Source organism: Austrofundulus limnaeus, unplaced genomic scaffold (assembly GCF_001266775.1).
Source record: "Austrofundulus limnaeus strain Quisiro unplaced genomic scaffold, Austrofundulus_limnaeus-1.0 Scaffold779, whole genome shotgun sequence".
NCBI lineage: Eukaryota > Metazoa > Chordata > Actinopteri > Cyprinodontiformes > Rivulidae > Austrofundulus > Austrofundulus limnaeus.
Genome location: NW_013953181.1, coordinates 144,880 through 163,461, shown reverse-complemented (window position 1 = coordinate 163,461; position 18,582 = coordinate 144,880). Strand labels below are relative to the sequence as shown.

The 18,582-nt window shown below is 40.2% G+C and overlaps 1 protein-coding gene across 1 annotated transcript in view; it reads left to right on the top strand.

The window, feature by feature from the left end:
- Nucleotides 1-442: 442 nt before the first annotated feature.
- tsc2 (TSC complex subunit 2) overlaps nt 443-18,582 on the top strand; it is a gene marked incomplete at its 5' end in the record, with an annotated part of 61,663 nt that continues 43,523 nt past the window's right edge. The window contains 16 exon segments of the mRNA XM_014028560.1: nt 443-583; nt 2,419-2,574; nt 8,487-8,573; nt 8,668-8,778; nt 8,861-9,008; nt 11,752-11,869; nt 12,401-12,449; nt 12,751-12,876; nt 12,961-13,034; nt 13,150-13,276; nt 16,403-16,546; nt 16,616-16,753; nt 16,846-16,949; nt 17,070-17,151; nt 17,379-17,534; nt 17,637-17,756. Coding sequence (XP_013884014.1) covers nt 2,440-2,574; nt 8,487-8,573; nt 8,668-8,778; nt 8,861-9,008; nt 11,752-11,869; nt 12,401-12,449; nt 12,751-12,876; nt 12,961-13,034; nt 13,150-13,276; nt 16,403-16,546; nt 16,616-16,753; nt 16,846-16,949; nt 17,070-17,151; nt 17,379-17,534; nt 17,637-17,756 — 1,719 coding nt within the window.

Here is an 18,582-nt window from a genome sequence, read left to right as displayed (position 1 = left end):
GCTTAAAAGCCTGAATTTTGCCTGAAACTCTCAGACTGAAGAAGTCTCTTGGAGAAGAGACGAAAHGTTTCRTTAGAGAAGAACCCGTCCAGAGGACCTATACAATTTTTTTCTTTTTGATTTTTTACCTGGATTACTGAGATGCATCAGGACATTAATAAGAAACCAACTTCAGTACAGTTAGCGTGCTAAGTTGGTAGCTAGTTCGTCTTAAAGCGTTTGAGAGAAAACATTTTCTTAGTAATAATGAAATTAAGCTTAATCATTAGAAGGTTTGTTTAACCTTTTCTCACTTGCAGTACTGCAGAGCAAACGAGAAACGCACTTTAGCGTGCGTCTGTTTCTTTTTGCACAGGTTAGAACTGCATTTCCCATGAGGCACTGCGGCGAGCGTGTTTTTCTAGGAAGTGTCGCGGTCCCAGCGTCAGTGTGTCTTCCGGTCGGGGAGTGGAGGTCTCCGAAAACAAGCTGTCGGCAACAAACACGGGAGTTAAATCAATGCACAGACGCACACGGCTTCATTGGATGCAGAAAGAACGAACCTGTGGATAAATGAAACCTAAAGTGACCCAGCTCCGATAAGGTGAGAGGAAAAGTGGAAAGCACGGGAACGGATGTTTAAATATCCAAAACCCTCCAGAGCAACGTCACTAGCCTGTGTGTGAGGCAATGTAACCCCTAGATAAGGCTTTAGTCACACTGTTGTGTATTTGTTTGGATAATGGATTGCTTATGGTGCCTTGTGTGTCCAGTTATGAATTGTTCTGGTCGGTGGGCACCTTTCACAGATGTTCTGGTTGTTGTTGTTGGACTGAAACAGAGCAGTCGTTGTCTGCCTGCTCGTGTCCCCTCCCATCTGTCTCTGTCAAGTCCACATGACAGCAAATTGTTAAAACCAGCCTCCTGGGTTTATTTATTAACTGTCTGCAGCTACTGCCAAGCTGCGCTCCTGAAGAGTAGCAGAATTCCTGTTTACATCAACTTAATATTGTTTACAACTTATGTAACTAATGAAATAAAAGCTCGGTTGTCCTGCCACTAACTTTAACCATTCATTCTGCTCTTGTTTCACAGTGGATTCAATTCATATGTTTAATACATCACAATGTATCAGTGTTGTATAAAGTACAACAAAGTGATGCTTGAGTAAAAGTACAAGTATCTTCCAAAATAATTACTTTGGTAAAAGTTAAAGTCCGCTTTAGGAATACTACTTGAGTAAAAGTCTTAAAGTATCTGATATATTTTGTACTTAAGTATTAAAAGTAAAAGTATTGATTTAAAACGAGCAGTAATATTTTCTGTAATGACGTTTATTACATGATTTGTTTGTGTATAAACTAATACAGTATCAGAATTTTATATATTTATACTTCTCGTCCTGATGCATCTCAGTAATCCAGGTAAAAAAAATCAAAAAGAAAAAAATTGTATAGGTCTTCTGGACGGGTTCTTCTCTAATGAAACGTTTCGTCTCTCCTCCAAGAGACTTCTTCAGTCTGAGAGTTTCAGGCAAAATTCAGGCTTTTAAGCACTGCCTCCATGTGACTGATACTCACATCACATGGCTATCGTTGACACCTAATTAACACCTATTGTTAACAGGGGGTGGAGTGATACTCGTAATAGCAGCACTGTAGGAGGGGGACAACTGATGGTTGTGGAGGTGGAAGGTGGAGGCCTCCGTTCTCAGTTGTCCCCCTCCTACAGTGCTGCTATTACCAGTATCACTCCACCCCCTGTTAACAATAGGTATTAATTAGGTGTCAACGATAGCCATGTGATGTGAGTATCAGTCACATGGAGGCAGGGCTTAAAAGCCTGAATTTTGCCTGAAACTCTCAGACTGAAGAAGTCTCTTGGAGGAGAGACGAAACGTTTCATTAGAGAAGAACCCGTCCAGAAGACCTATACAATTTTTTTTCTTTTTATACTTCTCATTCAACAGTTAAATTCACTCTATCTAGGAGGCACAATGTATATGGATAGTATTTATTTTTTACAATAACACGCTGGAATGAAAACAAACAAAAATGAAATAAAAGTAACAACTTTTTGCTTCTTGTCTTTTTTTTAAAAAATGTAAGAAGTAGAAAGTACAGATAACTGTGAAAATGTACAGAGTAGAATTAAAAAGTACGCTGAAAAATAATCACTCAAGTAAAGTACAGATACCTAAAAATTATACGTAAGTACAGTAACAAAGTATTTGTACTTAGTTACTTTACAACTGCAATTATTGAACAAAACACAGGCTTTTACACGTAATTACTGCATTTCACTGTACACAAAATTCGTTTTAGTTTTTCCATAATCCTTGATTTTTATTCTAATTCATCATGTAGCTGGATTGTTATTATTTTTTCTAAGAGGGAGAATAGAGATGTGCGAAGCTCTAAACGTGCGTTCCTTTTACAGGCAGCCATCAGTCCTGTGGCCATGAATAAACAACAAAGTAAGGAAACCCTGAAGGACAAGGTGAAGGGGATCTTTGGACTTGGGACTCCCCGGCCACAGATCAAATCATGCGACCCTAAGCTGCCGGAGTTTATTATAACTGCTGAAATTATTAAGGTGAAATTCTGCTTACACACGTCTGCTCTGTTCATACACTCCTGCACAAACATCGTGTGGTGACCAAAGCAGCCACTCATAAATAAAAGTGCAAACTGAAGCCGTTATGGCAGCTGTTTTTGTGTCTCGAAACTTGAATCCATACCTGCAAATATGAGTTGTATGCCATTGTTTTAAAGGACCTCCTTATATTTTGTCCTCCTTCTTGTCATAACAAATGGTATTTTTGTTTCTAATCTGATTATTGGTGATGCCTTTTTCTCAGACCATATGCCTGTTTTATTCAGTTTCATCCCCAACAGTACATCTCCTAAAGAGTGCGCTCCCAACTACGCACAGCCGGGCCAGTAACCCTTCAACTGCCACACACTTTACAGAAATATTTAACTCTGAAGGTTTCAATCTGTTTTCAGAGTCTGCTAACACTGAAGAGCTTTCCTTTCAATTCCAAACAGCATGTGTTAACATTCTAGATCTGGTGGCTCCAGTTAAAACCAAACGCCTGAAGTCCAGGAATGAACCTTGGTTAAACGATGAAACCAGAGCACTCAGTGTCGGAAAGCTGAGCAGAGATGGAGAAAGGACAAACTGCAGGTTTCTTTTGAGATGCTAAAACAGAGCTGGCGTTCTTATCAGAAAGCTGTTAGAGCTGCAAAAGGTAAATACTTCTCAGACATCATTGTTTCAAACTCGCACAACCCCCGAATCCTCTATTCTACTCTGAATACTGTTCTCCACCTGAATGAACCAGCCCTCCTGGAAGCCTCCTTTGAACTGTGTGAGGAATTTCTCACCTTCTTCGTAGATAAAGTTTTTCAAACTCGGGCTCTCATCTACCACCCAGCTCATGATGCATCCATCTTAACGCCTTGTCCAGCAGTATTTGATCACTTTGAGCCCATCTCTCTGTCCCACTTAGAGCAGCTTTTTTCCAGCTTAAAACCATCTGGATCCCCCTTTGATACAGTTCCCCACCGACTTCTAAAAGATGTCTTCCCTACTCTGGGTCCTGCTGTTCTTAACTTCAGGTGTAGTCACACAAAGCTTTAAACAGGCAGCCGTGCAGCCCCTCCTAAAAAGAGATGGCCTTGACCCTTCCATAGTGTCTAACTTTAGACCCGTTTCCAAACTGCCATTTCTGTCAAAGCTGTTGGAAAAAGTAGTGGACACTCATTTTGGAGACATTTCAATCAGGCTTCAGATCCCATCACAGCACTGAGTCTGCTCTGTTAGGTGTTTAATGACATCTTTTTAGCTCTAGACTCTGGTGAATCTGTTCTCCTTGTGCTATTAGACCTCACATCTGCCTTCGACACCATTGATCATAACATCGTCATTTCCAGGCTGGAGAAGGAGATGGGTATCACAGGTTCGGCTCTCAGTTGGTTCAAGTCGTACCTGAGGGACAGACACTTCTGTGTTAACATCAAGGACTTCTTGTCCTCATCAGCATCACTTCAATGGGGAGTACCACAGGGCTCTATCCTGGGACCCCTTCTTTTTTCCTTATACCTACTGCCACTAGGCGCAATCTTTCATAAACATGAAATACCATTTCATCTTTATGCGGACGACTGTCAAATTTACTTTCCTCTGAAACAGGCTGGCCCACACTGCATCCAAACTCTTCTTGACTGCCTGGCTGACATCACGGATTGGATGGCTTTAAACTTCCTAAACTTTAATGACAAGAAAACAGAAGTCATTCTGTTTCCAACTAACAACACAAACAGTAACACTTGCATTAACCTTTCCACTCTGGCCCCGTTTGAAAAGCAACTTGTCACCAACTTAGGCGTAAAAATGGATCCATACTTGAAATTAAATAGTCATGTAAAACTCCATTGTTAAATCCTGCTTTTTTCAGCTGAGGAGACTGTCCAAGTTAAAACCCATCCTGTCAAAAAGAAATCTGGAGACAGTAATTCATGCGTTCATTACATCCAGGCTAGATAACTGTAATGCTCTGCTGTATGGAATCAGCCAGTCCTCCATTGCTCGTTTACAATGGTTCAGAATGCAGCAGTCAGATTCCTAACTGGCACAAGAAAAAGAGAACATACAGTCATATGAAAATGTTTGGGCACCCTTGTGAATTTTCCTGATTTACCGTCATAAATCATTGATTGTTTGGATTAAAAATATCAGTTAAATATATCATATACAATAATTGTTTAAACAAAATTAGGCAGGTACATAAATTTGGGCACCATAAAAAAGCCTTACCTCAATATATAGTAGCTCCTCCTTTCACAGAAATAACAGCCTCTAAACACTTCCTACAGCTTCTAATGAGAGTCTGGATTGTGGCTGAAGGTATTTTAGACCATTCTTCTTTACAAAACATCTCTACTTCATTCAGGTTTGATGGTTTCTGAGCATGGACAGCTCTCTTTAAGTGACACCACAGATGTTCAATAATATTCAGGTCTGGGGACTGAGATGGACATTCCAGAACGTTCTACTTGTTCCTCTGCATGAAGGCCTCAGTAGATTTTGAGCAGTGTTTAGGGTGGTTGTCTTGTTGGACGATCCAGCCCCTGCGCAGCTTCAGTTTTGTCACTGATTCCTGGACATTGGTCTCCAGAATCTGCTGATATTAGTTGGAATCCATGCGTCCTTCAACTTTAACAAGATTCCCAGTCCCTGTACTGGCCACACAGCCCCACAGCATGATGGAACCACCCCCACATGTTACTGTAGGTAGCAGGTGTTTTTCTTGGAGTGCTGTGTTCTTTTTCCTCCATGCATAACGACCCTTGTTCTGCCCAAATAACTCTATTTTAGTTTCATCAGTCCACAGCACCTTATTCAAAAATGAAGCTGGCTTGTCCAAATGTGCTTTAGCATACCTCAAGCAGCTCTGTTTGTGATGTGGGCGGAGAAAAGGCTTCCTCTGCATCACTCTCACATACAGCATCTCCTTGTGTAAAGTGTGATGAATAGTTGAACGATGCACAGTGACTCCATCAGCAGCAAGATGATGTTGTAGGTSTTTGGTGHTGGTCTGTGGGTTGACTCTGACTCTTCTCAACATCCTTCACTTCTGTTTATTGGATATTGGAGATTTGTCTTGGTCTGCCACTTCCAGCCTTGACTTGAACTGTGCCTGTGGTCCTCCATTTTCTCACAGTTTCTCACAGTGGAGACTGAAAGCTGAAATCTCTGAGATRGCTTTCTGTATCCTTCCCCTAAACCATGACGGTGAACAAYCYTTGTTTTCAGCTCATTTGAAAGTTGTTTTCAGACTCCCATGCTGTCACTCTTCAGAGAAGATGCAAAGAGGAAAAAAACTTACAATTGCCCCCCTTAAACACCCTTTCTCATAACTGGAGTCACCTGTGTATGGAGGTCAAGGGTCACTGAACTTACCAAACCAAATTTGAGTTCCAATAATTAGTTCTAAAGRTTTTGAAATCAATAAAATGAAAACAGTGCCCAAATTTATGCACCTGCCTAATTTTGTTTTACCAATTATTGAACACTTTCTGTAAATCATATAAACTTCATTTCACTTCTCAAATATCACTGTGTTTGTCCCCTATATGATATATTTAACTGATAAATCAGGAAAATTCACAAGGCTGCCCAAACCTTTTCATATGACTGTATTACTCCTGTTCTAGCATCTCTTCACTGGCTTCCGGTTTATTTCAGAATTCAATTTAAGATCCTCCTGTATGTCTTTAAATGCCTAAACAGCTCCATCTCGTCTTACCTCTCAGATCTAGTGCATCCACTTGTCCCACAGCGCTGTCTTAGATCATCTGGTCAGCTGCTTCTGAAGGTCCCTAACTCTCGTCTCAAACTGAGAGGAGACAGATCCTTTTCTGTAGCAGATCCAAAACTGTGGAACCACTACATGTCAGACAGTCTCCTTCCCTCGCTGTCTTCAAGTCTCGCTTAAAAACACGCTACTACTCCCTTGCCTTTGAGTCTGAGTGAGATGGTGCAAAACCTCACCGTGTATCATAACTCTGTTCTATATGTACTGTAAATATAAATGCTGCATATTTTTAACTGTATTTTTACTGTATTTTGACTATGTCCTGTTGTTTCTGTCTATTGTACAGCACTTTGGTTGGCCTTGTGCTGTTTAAAGTGCTTTATAAATAAAAGTAGTATGGTATGGTATAGGGCTGCAACGATTAATCGACGACTAATCGATTATTAAAATAATCGATGACTAAATTAATAATCGATTAATCGTTTTCTTTCTTTTTTTTGTTCTTTACTTTGTTTTTCTCTCCAAATTGCTTTGGCACCTTCCACTGCCACATCTGCCTTTCTGTCCTTGACACACATGCACAGTAGTGGTAACTGGGGTAGGCCGTGGACGTCACAAGACATTATACAGACAGGCTCTGGTATCATGGCTACCCAGCAACAGAGCTCAAAGTGTGGGATCATTTTAAGAAAATGAAAGAGAAACCTGTGTAATATCTGCAGAGCAGAACTAACCTTCCACAGCAATTATTTTTAGTTAGCATATAGCTAAAATCTAACCATGGTTATAATAGCATCTGCATTCTGGCGTGATAAGCTGTATGTTTTACATTCAATTGATGTATGATCCGATTAGTCGACTAATCGAATAAATAATCGGTGATTAATCAATTATAAAAATAATCGTTTGTGGCAGCCCTAGTATGGTAAATTAGTAATGGTTTAGGTAAGAATATAATTGGCTGTGATTTATATTTCAAGGCAGCATTCCTGGGATATTTATGTTTATAGCCTGTTGGTCTTTTATCATGGCGAAGACAACATTTTCTCTGTTTTAAAAACAGCTTATCTTATTGTAATGATTAACATTATCTGTTGTAATTATCATTGCTGATGCTGTTGGTAGGGAGAAACACCAGGATGAGTCATTCAGATTACATGGTGGCATTTTGGGAAAACCATTATTTGTCTCGACATCAGAATTGAAACTAAAATTGTTGTGTAAACCAAGCATACAGCAATTCACTGTTTGCAGGTGATGACTGAAACTTTATTTACTTTTTAAAGAGGAGTTTAAATGTAACATCTTGACTGTTTGAAACTGGATGGCCACTGAAAATTGCTAGAAAACAGGTAATATTTTTGTTGGCGGTGCACATTATTTCATTGTCCATCCACACCGTAGCCGCCTCCGCCTGCCACGTCACCAGCCATACATGTTAATATTTTTAATCTACTAGAGTATAATTTTAAAACAAAGATAGGCAGATTTGAACGAGTTTTCCAATAAATACATATAACAGGTGTGGTTTTCAGACCTGGACATGTTTTCTGTTCAAACAGCTTCCTTGCAGTTGTCAAAAACAAAACAAAACAAAAAAAAAAAAAAAACAACGCTTCAGCACACTCCAGATGAGTTGGAGATGTCTGCGACGCCTCTGTAGCTATTTTGAAAGAAAATAAATTTTTTCACATGTTCAAAGCTTAAGTGACAAGACTGTAAGACGCTGAGTCATGCAGGAAAATTGAGAACTCCCAGAAAAGTTTTGAATGTCCTTTTGAAGTCTCCCGTGCCAACGCGGTTCGCCAACTAGTTGCCATCACTCGCAACGCGGTGACGTACGTACTTCCCAAAGCTTGCTGGTGCTTTTGTAAAAATGTATTTTGTTACAAGTTCAGCTGATGTTACAAATGTGATTCCACATAAGTTTGTCTCAGAGTCAGGACGTGTGACTGTAATGGGACAAAATTCTACCATGTTTATTCATGTATAATATGATCATCATTTTTTGAGCTAAAAAGCATTAAAAATCTAATTATTAATAACCCGTGTATAAGACTACCCCCACTTTATGAATGATTTTTAAGGTTAAATTTCTAGTACATGAATAAATACAGTACTTGGCTTTGTAGATGTTTAAATACAACATATTGTGATCTAATTATTTACTCTTTATGTTTTGCAGGATCTCCATCCAGATAACGGCCCGAACAACCGGATTCGGGTTATCAACCAAATTTGTGATCTTGCAAAAATGAAGAAATTTGAGGAGGTAACTGAATAATATGTCGTTACATATTTTTACCATTTAGCAACACGTCCGGTCTGCTGTATTCTTTAAACCTTTTGGGTTCTGTGCTGCTCAGCATGCTGTTGAGGCTGTGTGGAAAGCTGTGGAGGACATGTTGACCCCGGAGCAGCCGCCTGAGGCCAGACATGCTGTCCTGCAGCTTCTTAGGGCCATTATCCAGGGCCAGGTACTCCCACTCATCATGCCCACTAAGCAGCTCATGCAAACTGTTTGTGTGTTTTAATTCAAATGGCATCGTTTATTCAAAGGGAGAGTGGCTTGGTCCTTTGAGGGCCTACTTTTTCAAGGTGATCAGAGACTACCAACCATGCAACGAGGATCTGTCAGAAAGACTGGAAGTGTTCAAGGCTTTAACTGAAAACGGGAAGGACATCACTTACCTGGAGGAGGACGTAGGTAAAATATTCAAATCTAAAAGTATTTGCTTTTGAACTGCTGCTTCAGATTTTGAAGTTTTAGAGGAATCATTAGATTCATCGGTCTACAGAAATACAGTAAGCTTGTCATAAACTTTAACACAAAAATGAAGCACAGCTTAACTTACCGCTCTGCTTTACTGTAATTTTAAAATGTGATTATCGGTTATATTTGAAAATAAACCTTGAGTTGACATTATTTTTTTTCTTTAAAATTTTGTCACATAAAATGTTCTTTGGAGCTTTAATATAATGTACTTTTTTATTTATATATTTGAAGAAACTTTATTGAAAAAACTGCAAGTGTACAACAACAAATGAGGTATACAAAGGAACACAACTCTTATGGTAAATGGACTGAACTTATATACTGTAGAGCCTTATCAAGTCCACTTGGACCCCAAAGCATTTTACACTTCACACATTCACACACACATTCACACACACATTCACACACACACACATTCACCTACATTCACACACACACATTCACCTACACATTCACCTACACATTCACACACACATTCACACACACATTCACCCACATTCACACACACACATTCACACACACATTCACACACATTCACCCACACATTCACACAATTCACACACACATTCACACACACATTCACACACACATTCACACACACATTCACACACATTCACACACACATTCACACACATTCTCCCACACATTCACACACATTCTCCCACACATTCACACACATTCTCCCACACATTCACACACATTCTCCCACACATTCACACACATTCTCCCACACGTTCACACACATTCTCCCACACATTCACACACACATTCACACACACATTCACCCACACATTCACACACACATTCACCCACACATTCACACACACATTCACCCACACATTCACACACACATTCACACACACATTCACACACACATTCACCCACACATTCACACACATTCACCCACACATTCACACACATTCACACACACATTCACCCACACATTCACCCACTGATGATGGTAAGCTACATTGTAGCCACAGCTGCCCTGGGGCACACTGACAGAGGTGGGGCTGCCATGCACCGGTGCCACCGGACCCTCTGACCACCATCAGTGGGTAAGGTGGGTGAATTGTCTTGCCCAAGGACACAACGACTGAGTCGACTGGAACGGGATCGAACCGACAGTGGGACAACTCCCCTAACCACCACAGTATTGGTTTTGGGTATTGAAGCATTGTGTATGAGTACTTCTAAAAGTTCTAGTACCAGTCCGATACAGAGAACCAGAATTTGAATCTGGACACCACTACCTATTTTAAAAAAAGCTGCCTTTGTTTTGTTTTTTCAAGTTCTGGGGTCGGATTTATAAAACTGGCATACGCACAATTTGATCCCAGAAACTTGCGTACGCCACTTTTTACGCCAAGGTTATGATTTATAAAATCCAAACTTGACGTGAAAATGTGCGGTGCCTCAGCCAGCTCTGACCCATGCGTACGCTCATTTTGGAGACGGGAAACTGCAACACAGATGGTGAAGTGAGGAATTAGAGCCACACTGTGTAATGATCACTGTCAGATATCTAATTTACCTTCAGAATCAGACTTAGATTTTTATTCAACTTTATCGTCAGCTTTCTTAACAGTAATATTTATGCTTCTGCTGCTGAGCCACGAGGACCTTTGAAATAAAAAAAAGTTAAATCTTAAATAAAAGTTCCCGTGTGCAACTCCCTTCATCTGCTTCCTCCTCACGACCCTGACACACAGACCCCTCCCTGACCCACAGACCCCTCCTCGACAAGAACAGCAGGACAGTAAAAGTCACGCTTTGGATACACGCGCAGGGCGCATCCACCTCGCCAGTGTGGATGTTATAAAGTCCGTATTTGGTGTGCCGGGGGGGGGGTTTGCCGCAGATAACAGAGCAGGCAGGAGGGGGAGAGGACGAGGAGAAGAGCAGTGAACTTATTTCTAATTTTATCTGACTTATTTAATTTTATTTTTATTGTTTTTATCGTCCTGCAGGCTCTGAGGGAAAATTAATTTGAAGCTGAGTTTTTTTTAAATAAGTCGTTAGATTTACTCTAAAGCAAAATGATGGAAAATCTGTGTCAATTACAGACATTCTGTTCACGTGAGCAGCTGTCAGCACCTGTCATACTCCAGACGCACGACGGAGCGTCTGAACCAATCACTTTTGTTGACATTGATCAGCTGACTGATTTAAATACATCTTAACATTCATGAGGTACTTTACATTGACTGTTTATGGTTGAATGTGGGTGTGTAGAGGGTAGAACCTGAGGCGGGACCTCATGTGCAAACTCTGACGTGCGGCTGTGATTTATAAAGGAAAGATGCGCAGAAAGATGCGTACGCACTGTTTTATAAATCAGAATTTTTTTGGCGTACGCCATTTTCGCCTTTTGGCCGTACGTTCACTTTTAGTGTGGTTTCCATGCAATCCTTTATAAATGAGACCCCTGGTGATTATTTTATTTGATCTTTTTTTCTTAATTTTAATACTATTATCTTAAATCTATTATTATTGCTACTATTGCTAATGTTGCATAACAATATATTGTTTTGTGGATTGATGTACATGCTGCTGTTACACCTGAATTTTCCCTCTGCAGGACAATAAAGGCTGATCTATTCTATTCTATTCTATTCTATTCTATTCTATTCTATTCTATTAATATATTTCATTCTTCTTTTTACTCTTTCAGCTCGTTTTGTCCTCCTATGGATGGACATCGGTCTAACTTCAGACTTTCTCCATGTTCTTGTGAACCTGGTGAAGTTTAACAGCTGCTACCTGGATCAGAACATCTCTGTCATGGTTCAGTAAGTGGGAGGATGTCTTGCACGCACACACACACACGCACGCACGCACGCACACACGCACGCACGCACGCACGCACGTTTGTTCTTCTGTCCTCATGGGACTTTGCACTGACTATCATTTACTGGTCATTTCTATAGGCTAATCCTGACCCCTTAACCGAAATTTAACATAAACTCAATTCACAACTTAGTCCTAACCCCTGACCCACCAACAGTATTCCCCCCATGGGGACTGGGCTTTTGTCCCCATAAGGAACTGTGGGTCCTCACCAGGCTGTTTGTACTGGGAAAATGGTCAAAAATTGTCCCCACCAGGGAGCAGAAACGTACACACAGAGTTTTCATGTTACTCAGTGCCATGCCTCTCAGACCCACTGTTTTTGCATTCAGTGGAGCTTGATTATCTTGATTAGCTACACCTGAGTAAAAATGTCTACGAACTGTATTTCTGGGCATCACTTGTCCATTTTGATGCAGCTTTCATTGTCTTTTTGTAATGTGTGTGTTATGGATTTTCTGTGTTCTCTGTAGGAAAATCTGTCTGCTGTGCAACAGAACAACATCATCCACAGATATAGAGGTTAGTGTTGGTCACCATCACAAACATTTCTTAAATAAAAAAAATCTTGTTTCTTTATTATTTATTATTGATTTTCTGAATTTTTACTGTTATTGGCTGATATGTTGCATCATTTCTGTGTTTACAGACTAATCTCCAGTTTTCTGCAGCTTTTGAAACTTGCTAAATGCAAATACCTGTTAGGTTCATGATTATGTGACTAAGCCTAAAAGGTTTTCCATGAATAAATTGAAGTTTCTGGTGATGCTGATGTGATGTTCTGTGTTGTTGGGTGATGTTTGTGTTTGGTTGTCGTGTTCAGGTGGCTCTTCAGGTCTTGGATGCTGTCGTGTGCTACAACTGCCTTCCCTCAGAGTCCCTCACCATTTTCATTATAACACTCTGCCGTACGGTTAATGTGAAGGAGTTTTGTGAATCGTGCTGGAAGGTGAGAAAATGATGCTCCTTGTTTTTTAAAAGAACTACAAAACGAATGTTCCTGGTCTTATGTTGTGCTTTGCTGTGTCACTAGTTGATGAGGAAAGTTTTGGGGACTCATCTTGGCCACAGTGCTATTTACACCATGTGCCGCATCATGGAGGAAAGGTAATAAAACTTCAAAATGATGTAGTCAGTTGGAACTAAATGTATATTTCTGAAAATGCTGTGGAGGTGGAGTAGCTCTACAGTTTGTGCGCTCATGTGTGATTCTCTGCACCAGAATGTACATGGAGGATGCCCCGCTGCTGAGAGGAGCGGTGTTTTTTGTTGGAATGGCGCTGTGGGGTGCACACAGACTCCCCGCCCTGAAAAACACACCGACACTCGTTCTGCCGTCTTTTTATAAGGTAACACACATCCATCCGTACAGTTTTACCTTGAGGCATGCACAAACCCTCATATTGTCATTTTCACAAGTTCTTTGAAGTTCAGAGGGTTTTATAGTCTATTGATAAGCTGAAAGTTAGGACTAACATCCTCCTTTTCCCCCTTTACTTAAGCCCTACCAAACTGAAGAAAAAGTGCTGCAAACAATGGTTTATTTAAGACCTTAAGCCTGAAGTTTGTCGTTTCTGATAAAGTTGTCAAAGTAATAATTAACTCGGACGTGTGTTAATTGTTGTTGATTTCAACTCTTTATAGGAAGTTTGATTATCCACAATAAGCTGTACATTAGTGATTTATTTGATTCTGTAAATAAATGATCTTGTTTATTATTAGATCAAACAAAAGTCACTGAGTCACATTCACTTATTGTGTCATCTTACTGTAGCACAAAGAAGTGATTTATTCCTAAAATATTAGGTCCCGTCATAATTCCTTATAACTTTGTTATAAGAAGTGTAATTGAATCCTCGTAAGGGTGAAGGTTCGTTACAGTTGGAAAACATAAAACTCTCTGAACTTTTGTTTTTTGATTATTAAGGCTGTCAGGTAGATGGATTTCATGACATCTGTTTTATGGCACAGGAAGGGTGTATAAGTGCAGCTGCAGAGTAGGGTTTAATTAATAAACAAGCCAAGTGGTAATATACGACGTGGTTTTTGAGTGTGTCTCTTCTAAAAGAAAGACAGACAAACATATCAAGCCTGCACTATGGTCGCTCGGCAGCTGACCGGTTGACGTGCCATCATGTGGTTGTTCGGCGTTCGTTTTTGCACATGCCTTTCATAGTTCCTGGGACACCCCGAGCCGAGCTCCTGGGGAAACCCCTCCCGCTGCAGCATACGTCACTGCATGGGATTCCTTCCCGGGGGAGTCCAATGCGGGAAAAAAAATGTCCTTGGCTCGCTCGACGTTGTATATCCTTAAACTGGTCCCGGATTAAGCTCCAGCGTTTTTATCAGTCAGATTCCACCGTGAAAAATGTCTGTTTTATCCCCATTTATGAGTTTTTGTCCGTTTGACTAAAACTTTAAAAATCGCTGCTTCCTGGTACAGCAGTCGGCTCTGGAAGCGATAGCTTTTTTCTTCTTTTTTCTTCTTTTTTTTCCTTTTTTTGAAGCGAATGGTTGAAGCAAACGCAGCGCCTGAGCACAAACAAAAACTCTCCCACGAAATTCTGACCAATCACACCATACAGTTCGTTTGTGTTCTCATGCGGAGGGCGGTGAAAAGTTCAACCCGCGAGTTGCGACAAGAAATGCCGACAATGTGAACAGAAGTGATGCAATTTTCGTCATAAAACTGCGACAGTTCGGCACGATTTCAGCAGTTTGGCAGCAGCATGCTGGAGCCTTTACAAAAGCCAAAATAATATCTCTTAGTTTTCCATTTTACCAGGTCAATATTTTGATATTGCAGAGGTTAAAACAGTGAATTTGTGCTTTAAAAATAAAACCACACAACTTTCTCTCTGAAGCTACATTTACATGGACATAAGTAATCGGATTAAATGGCCATTTGGAATAAAAGTGTGTCATGTAAACACCCCATTTAGATTATTTTTGTCTGACTCAGCTCGATCCGAATGAATTTGTAATCGGAATGAGAGAGGTGGTTTATGCCTATTGATAATCTTAATAGTGTGCTTTTACACACTTAATCCGATCATCTTATTCTGATTGTGGAAAACTGACCTGACTCTGAATGTCTGCTGACTTTCATCCACTGGTTTCTGCTCTCTTATGGAGGGAGGGACAGCAGCGCTGTAGTTTCCAGCAGCACAGGACTTTTCCTCTCGTTTTCTCATTCAATTGCGCTGCTTCGCAAAAAAAAAAAGAGGAAAGAAATCAGCGCGTCACCTGTAGCTCAACCAGAGAGTGCAGTAACATCTCCATCATTATTAAAACCTGTCGCAGGTCCATTCTGAGCTCAGAAGCTGTTTGTTTATGTTCATCACAGAAGTAGAACTATATTCTGTTTTGTTTTTTTGGGGTTTTTTTTCGGGGAAAGTTAACAACTGCGCATGTCAGTGCTTCTATTCAGAATAAAAGCCCGGTGCATGTAAACACTCATCATGACCCATGTAAACAATACATTCTGATTATTTAATCCAAATACGTTTCAATCCGATCAAAGATTTTTGCACGTGTAAACATAGCTTGAGTTTGCTTTTTTCCTTAAAGGGGACATATTATGCAAAAGCCACCAAGTTGAATTTAGATTCTCCTGGTTATTTGTATTTTCTATTACGTTTTCTGAACTATTACATCACAGTATTTGTTACTGCTAAATAAGGTCTGGATTTACCAACTACAGTTTAGTGGTCTTCATTCTCCTTTCACTCTGGGTCAGTGGCTCCAACATGTAAGGCTGGACGGACAAGTGTTGTTTACATCTTTTAATTAATTTGTAAATAAAACATTTCTTCGCTGCTAGATGGTCGTAAACCCCCCATCAAAGTACAATAGACCACTCTGGAAGCTGGAGGGGGGCGGGGTGTGAAGCGTCTGTTTGGATGTAAAGAGACAGCCTCAAAACGAGTTGATCTGAGACAACCTCAGAAAGGGGGTGAAAGAGGGGCTTGTGGAGTTACAATAAGGAGGAATTCAGACCAAAGCATTGCAGTTCTACTTTATATAGACCCCAACTGGTGATTTACATGCAAGAAAGAAGCATTTAAAAGCATGATAAGTCTATTTTCAAGTAAATATGATGTGTGCATTTGCACATGTGCCTGCTGTCCTGTCCCGACAAGTTCTCTCAGCTGCCTAAAGGGATCCAAATTGTCCTGAATGTTCAGTTTTATTAGCTTTACAGATTACATTTTAGTACTTACCTTCAGTTTTAGTTGCATTTAGACTTTGCAAAAAATGGAAAAAGAAAAAGTTGTTTGACCATGTCCATGTTGCACTGTTTGTGGCATAGACTTAGTACACTTTTTTCTCATAGTATAAAAACATATGTTTAAGTATTTCAGTTGGCCACAGACTTAGGAATTAGATATATGACTTGCATGATGAATGTAAAAAAGAAAGCTCTTACTAAATCCACTAAGAAGTGACTTTTGTTGCCTGACTTTTGTTTTTAGGCCATGTCGTGTGCCAATGAGGTGGTGTCCTATGAAATCGTCCTCTCCATCACCAGACTGATCAAGAAGTATGGCAAAGAGCTGCAGGTGGTCACATGGGACATCCTGCTGGGCATCATAGAGCAGCTGCTGCATCAGATCCAGGTACATGACTACATTGTGCTCACAGACAGTAACAGCTCTTCACTGACCAAGCGTTTTGTGTCCCCTCAGACGATAGGCAGTGCAGAGCTGAAGGCCATTGTCTATGAGCTCTTGACCACAGTGGAAGAGCTGTATGAGCAGAACGGTTATCACGGCTCGACAGAAAAGTTCTTCATTTTGGTGGAAAAATGTGCTGACAAGAGACCCGTATGTGCATTTTTTTTATATCTACCCCGCTGAGTTGTCCTGTATTTTTTTTAATGTGCAGCTTCTTTTCTCATTTTACTCATGTGTGACAGGACGCATCAGTTCTGACCCTCATCTCGTACCGAGCGCAGTCTATCCAGCCGGCCAAGGATGGCTGGATTCAGAGCCTTCACCGCCTCATGGATAAATTTTTTAAGTAGGATTCACTCTGCTCTGATTTGACTCTGTGTTTTTTAAACATTTTTGTCCACAGGAATCATTCTTCTTCTGTGAACTAAAAAAATCTCTCCATCTCTTAACTGTGTGTGACTGAAAGGAACGAGACTCGCAGTGTGATACGGATCAAAGTGCTTCATATCCTGTCCTTCGTTCTCAGCACCAACCGACAGCTTTATGAGGTTTATGATCTCACACTCTTGTGCGCGTGTATACACGAACACACACGTACACAAATCTGCTGTAACTCCAGCACACTGACCAGATGAGCTATAGTTTAAAAAGATTTTGTTGTCAGAGCTGTTTTAAAGATAATCACTAGTTAAAAATTAGATTTCGACTTTTGACGTGCAACATATTTATCAAAAATTAAGATAGTTTCTTGACATTTTTTTCTTTCCTTTTTTAGGATGAGTTGATTGAAATGGTTGTGATCCCTCAGCTCAGTGGGATAGCTGAGGACAGGGATCTGGCTGTCAGGAAACAGGCTACTCAGCTTCTGGTGGATCTTGCTGAGGGTTGTAACACACATCACTTCACTAGTCTCCTGGACATCATTGAGCGGGTACGCAAAGATGGAAAATAACCTCACCAAACCCTCAGAACCATTAAAACTCTTCCATTTTAGCCAAGATTGGGGTACTCTATTTAACTGTATTTTTTCTAGGTGTCCAGTCGTTCTCTGGTTTGTTCAGGGGCGCTGGAGGTTTCTGAACGAGACCCCACAGCTGAGTCTCCTATGGAGGATGTGAAGACTGCTGTATTGGGTCTGTTGGAAATCCTGCAGGTACACTCACACATACACACAGAGACTAATTTACCAAAGGGATGTTTGATTAAATTATAATTTTGTTAATTGCAAGTTTGAGCTGTAGGCTGTTGGCCATATCCATTGATTTATGCTCGTCTTTTTTGTGTTGCTGACGGTCGGACTCTGAAATTTGTGTAAGTCAGTTTAACATGCTGAAAAAATGTTGACTTCAGGCTGCACAACATATAGAAACTACATCATCATAGTGTTGTTGTGCTCTATATCACTATTGCAAACAGCTGTTTGGATTGAAATAAATCATAAACTATTGTATTCCAAGTCTCATGCATTTGAAGGGCATCCATGATCAATAAATGGATATAGCAGAAAACCAGTTGAATCTCTTCTAAAAAGACTTTATTCTCGTCTCTCTGCAACCAGCCCAGCACTCAGCACTCAGCAGGCCTCAGCATAAAATGACCTTCGTCTTTTCTGAAACTAAAACAAGACAGCCCAGTCTGTCCCAGCTGAATCTACGACAGAGACTCCACAAAAACATCTAACCTTCTACTCACATAATAATAAATAATAATAATAATAATAATAATATTGAGGTATTATGTCTTATTGTGTATTTTGATTTGATTTGATTTGATTTGATTTATTTATTTAACAGGAAAAGATGATTAAAAATCAAGCCTGACTCAGCATAATTGCTGTTTTACAGCAGGTTCCTGTTCTGCAGCACATAAACACTCAGAAATACACAATCACATCATTATTATTACACCATAGACACAAAGACAAACAAGCATACCAATCGACCTGTCACAAAGACAACATTTGTTGCCATTTCCTTTAC